Here is a 5186-nt window from a genome sequence, read left to right as displayed (position 1 = left end):
TAGTGGCTGATATTTACTCACCAGTCCCTGCTCCTGCCTAGGAGACTTGCAGTGAATTCAATGCTGCCATGTGATGGCTGTTAAAAAAAAAAAACATCAGTCACATGGCTGATACTCACTGTCATTTGATTAAAGCTTGAGGGCCTGGTAGTGTAGCAGAATCTCACACTGATTTTGAGAAAGATTTCCCTCAAAATCGGCATCAGAGTCCGTCCTGATTCTGCCTCCAGTTGTTTTCAATGGGTGGCAGAGGTCAAAGCAGAACACTAATAAAATAAGGATCCTGCTCATTCAGCGGCTTGAGACTTCCTGATGATTTGGCTCATTCATCTGAGCCTAACCAGTGGCACAAATCCAAATCTATGCCCTTCCTATAGGGCAGAAAATAAAGAGGAATCTGAAGTGGACGTCTGTCTCATATTCCTCTTTATTTTCCGCTGCTTGACTTTAGCCTTATGCTCAGTTCACACCGACATCAGGCTGTCTGTCAGAGGATCAGAAAAACTGTAAACTAGTGGACAGATAGGGAGCCCAATGGATCCTATTGAGTGTAATGAGGTCTATTGGGTGTCCATTATTTTTAAGCAAAGCGCTAGATGAGAAAGTTGTGTGAGCAGGACTTTCCTGTCCGCAGATTTCAGACGCACATTGCGTCACATTTGTGAATGTATCCTCAGGCGACGCACAGAGAAGATACTGATGAATCTCCACAGGGACAGCTGTATTGTCCACTACAACAGGGACACTGTAAGTTGTGGTATCTTGGCCTGCACATTTCTCCGCGGCCTTCAATGATTTTTATTACAAAAGCTGAAATCTGCAGCTAATCACACAAATGTCCTTTTCCTATACTGCAGTATCGGCTCTATCAGATGTAGCTGACATGCAGTTCTGAAACACACCACACGATGGCTCTCGCTAGTCTAACCGTCCCACTGCTCCGCTCTATAGTGTTTTGCCGGTTAGTTTCCGATGACGTAGTTCCGGCGCTCTGACCCCTGAGTGTTCTCGCACGCTGAGAAGACATGGCTTCCCCGTCTGAGCTGCCCCTGGAAACCTCGCTCAGTGGAGACAGGAACCCGGACACCGAAGAAGAGGACGAAGACGACGAGGAGGTGACTTTGTGGTTTCTGGTTGTGTCGGTGCTGTTATAGTAACGTCTTGTCACTGGCTGTCTGCACTTACCACATCCTTGTAGCTGCAGATCCTACATAGTGGCCATGAGGATGGTGTCTGGCCGATCATCATGTCGGGACATTTCTGCAGAGTGACATTTAGTTTTCACCCCATGTAGCAGTATAAAGGCAGTAAGATGACATCTATACCTGAGGTTGTAGGAGGACGGCCATATTACATGTAAAGGGTTCTCCGCTTGTATCAGTAGCAAACGTTCCATAGGGCTGCAGTACCTGAATCTTTCACACCACCTCAGTGTTATTGTACAGGTCACAATGAAAGTGGAGCTTGGTGGTAATAACTCTCTGGATTATTTTTTTCAGGAGTTACATATTGATGTCTTACACTTATAATAGATCATTGATATGTGATATATTGGGGGTCTGACACCTGGGCGCCCTGCTGAATAGATGTTTGACAAGGGCACACAACACATGAGCACTTGTAATCTCTCTCCTGTGCTGCTGATATCATGGTCATCAGTCCTATGACGCAGTAACATCTCAATCCTATCCTACTTCCTATATATATATATATATATATATATATATATATATATATATATATATATATATGGATTTGAATGAAATTCAGCCCATAGATAGATTGTAACCTCAATTAAAACACAGGCTACTTTTTATCCCTGTAAATGACGTGGCTTCACAACTGTTATGAATTTATGTTCACATAGTATATTACACTGCAGCAGCTTATCTCAACCAGGTCTGTTGTCTCACTGTGTATAACTGAAAAATACATTTAGCCCTACAAAAAAAACACCCTATGCATCTCTTTACATGAAATATAAAAAAAACTTATGGTGTCAGAATATGGCTATGCCAATGAATTTTTTTTGCACAGTTTGGGATTTTTTATTTTTTTTTAAAAAAAGGGGCTAAACATAAAAACACTTAAGTTTGATATCCCTGGAATCTTACTGAGCCATAGAATATAGGTGACAATGTTACTTTGGCTGCACAGTGAACAGCGCAAAAATGAAGACCATAAGAAAGTCGCACAACCACGTTTTTGCTCTAATTACACCCCATTATGGTGTACAATTTGTACTGCAAAAATTAACTGCTGATATGTCTCTGTGAATGGAAAAAATAAAAAACGTCATGGCTCTTATAAAATAGAAAGTCAAAATTGAAAATCGAAAAATGTGTGCTATGGGAAACGGTCAAGATAAGTCCCTTGCACATTTTAGTGCTAGTGTATAATACACACATCCTCCATGATGTGACCTAGAGCAATAGGCATAAAATTCAGCGACCTTTCAGAATGTATTATTTTAGTATTTATTTCATAAAAGGGTTGTCCTTGGATTTTTTTTAAAATTGATGAAAGTAGAGAATGTGATTAAATCTCTTGGTGAATCCACCATTCCTCAATGGTCTCACCACCATATGGAAACTCTGCTGCAGTAATGGTGTTGCTGACCATGGATCTGCAAGTCACTGCTGCGTTCAATCATTGTCTTCAGATAACATGTGCCACTCATGGTACCACCACAGCTGGAGGACATCATACTTCATCAATATAATAATCCCAGAAAACCCCTTTATCAAAGACCAGCAAAATCAATGCTCCAAGACAAGCACAAATGTGTACTGTGATGTGATACTACGGGTTGTTGTGGGCTAGAACTCTAGACTTTCTTGTTAATTTTTTTTGTTTTTAATATATTTCCTTTAGTTAGTGGGTGGGTGTTAGAAAGTAATTTGTGATGGCCAATGATGTTTGTGTTCTTTTATTTAGCTGGATGAGACTCTATCAGAAAGACTATGGGGCCTGACAGAGATGTTTCCTGAAGGTCTCCGAAATGCTGCTGGAGTGACTTTTGATTTCTCAGTTTGTGCTGCCAAAAAAATGTATAGGTAGGTGACTTACCTGGATAACAAGGAGTAAAATACATTCAGGGTCTTCTTTCTTACAGTGAATAGGAAATACTTAAACAGCTTAGTGCACTTCATCTCCAGTCAGTGACATGCATAAAGTTTTTAGCATAAGATTTTGATACCTTAGAATATGGTAATTGCAATATATTTGTTGTACTTGTTTGCTTATTACCTTGTGCTCTCTGCAGCTTTTCCCGCTCTGCGCTATGGATAGGAACCACTTCCTTCATGATTCTAGTATTGCCCGTAGTGTTTGAGACAGAAAAACTGCAAATGGAACAGCAGCAGCAGCTACAACAGAGACAGGTAATGTTTTATAAAATGGCACTGTCCCATATGATAGCATACATAGTGTAGAATGCAGCACCGTAGACACAAGACAGAACCCAAACAGACCCTATTATAACTCAGTGGGGATAATTGGGACATGGCTTAGTGGTGTGGCGAAAAGCAGCTCCTGCTCTGGAGAGCTCAGAGTTGGCATTAATTAAAAATGGTACAGGGATATTTTGGGTATGTTCACACATTGGATTTAGTCTGAAAGTCTGCCTCCCATTAGGTGGTAGAGATCAAAGCAGAAAGCTGAAAAAAATAAGCATTCTGCTTGATGTGACACTTGTCACATATCCCGTGGGAAAAAAAACGTGACGGCAACGCATCACATTTTTTCCCCACAGCACTTTTCACAGAAAGTCCGCAGAGGTGTCCTAATTTTCTTCTTCCATTACACCAAGGAAACCACCAGCATTTCCTTAGGTATAGTTGACATGTTGCAATTTCCAAAACCACTAAAGTTTTGGAAATTGCAGTGTCTGCTGTGCATATTTTTTTGTGCAACATGTGGATGAGATTTGCTAGAATTCCATCCACTTTGTAGTGACTGTAAAACGCCACAATTTCCACTACATCATGTATGCCAGATGGGGCCCCTGCCTTAATGGTACAAGTAAGAAAGGGGAATTAGAATTATTGCTTTAGTCCTGAGACTGAAGTAGTTGGGCAGGAGCATCTGAAAAAGTAGACACAATGGCTTAGAGAAAAGATTGATATTATTGTCTACGCTTGCTGTACGCTGATCCTAAATGTTTGTCTTTTTACTTAGATTCTCCTAGGACCATCAACGGGGATGTCTGGTGCTCTCCCTGCAATGCCTGGAAAAGTATAATTTCCAAAATAATAGTCATTTTGAGATTTTTTTTTTTTTATTATTTTGTTTCGATGACTATGAGAACAAGAAAGTAGAAGACTGATCTCTCCTCAGCCGCCTTTTTTTGGTGCTCCGCATGTCCTCTCTCCATTGGTCTAGAATACTGTCCTCTGAAATAATGCAAATCTGCACTACTTGGTCATGCAGGTTATTGAGAAATATTGAGAAAACCCTTTCATAGCATGACTTGCCATACTTGGGGATTTTTTTTTTCTGGTCCACTCCAATGCAGTCATTCCTTTATGCAAAATTTGATGTCATGAAAGGTTGTATATTGTACATAGATTTTATGCAGGTGCCTTTCACTTCTTCAAGGCATAAATATTTGTGTTTGTCCCTCTCAAAGAAATGTTGTATTACTAGGAATATGTTTGCTCCATCCAAACAATAAAAATGTGAAAAACCGTTTTACTTGTAAAATGGTGAGTGGCAGTGCAGTACCTGACCAATGACTGTACCATTACCTGCATTGTGCCTATTCGGAAAGAAACCTCCCGTGGTTTGTTGAATGCAAGTGGTAGCTTGTCTCTAACATAGACGTGCTACTTATTGGCAGTATCTAATTGTAAGGCGTCCTCAATATTGTAGATGTAGATTCATATTTGGCAGATTTACTGCAAAATTTCTATTCATCTGCGTGGGGTTGTTTTGCAGCAAGCACATAGATTTTTACAGCTCTGATGATAAATAGGATAATTGCAGAATTTTTTGCAACAAAAGCTGCTGTTTATAAATATACCCTTATAGGCTGACAATTGAGGGAGGAGGTTATATCCACTAGTGCGTAACAACTGTAGTCTGCAGGATATTTACCTGAAGAGATGATTGTTTTAGAACGTTTCATGTTTTTGTGTTTTCTATTTTATTTTTGAAATTATTAAATCTATAAGGATAAATGTGAA

At 39.9% G+C, this 5186-nt stretch overlaps 1 protein-coding gene across 1 annotated transcript; it reads left to right on the top strand.

The window, feature by feature from the left end:
• Positions 1-976: 976 nt before the first annotated feature.
• Positions 977-5186, top strand: TOMM22 (translocase of outer mitochondrial membrane 22). Its single transcript, XM_075287388.1, has 4 exons — positions 977-1115; positions 2938-3056; positions 3266-3383; positions 4180-5186. The coding sequence occupies exons 1-4, from the start codon at positions 1026-1028 to the stop codon at positions 4240-4242; spliced, it is 390 nt and encodes a 129-aa protein (XP_075143489.1). The 5' UTR covers positions 977-1025; the 3' UTR covers positions 4243-5186.

This window comes from Leptodactylus fuscus, chromosome 9, assembly GCF_031893055.1.
Source record: "Leptodactylus fuscus isolate aLepFus1 chromosome 9, aLepFus1.hap2, whole genome shotgun sequence".
NCBI classification, from domain to species: Eukaryota; Metazoa; Chordata; class Amphibia; order Anura; family Leptodactylidae; genus Leptodactylus; species Leptodactylus fuscus.
Note: the sequence above shows the minus strand (reverse complement) of the source record. Positions and strands in the feature narration are given on the sequence as shown.

Excerpts from the sequence above, each read along its gene's own strand:
- TOMM22 (XM_075287388.1), top strand. The coding sequence starts at position 1,026 with ATGGCTTCCCCGTCTGAGCTGCCCCTGGAAACCTCGCTCAGTGGAGAC. Across the intron at positions 1,116-2,937 it reads AGGACGAAGACGACGAGGAG|CTGGATGAGACTCTATCAGA; the intron begins GTGACTTTGTGG and ends TCTTTTATTTAG. Across the intron at positions 3,057-3,265 it reads GCTGCCAAAAAAATGTATAG|CTTTTCCCGCTCTGCGCTAT; the intron begins GTAGGTGACTTA and ends TGCTCTCTGCAG.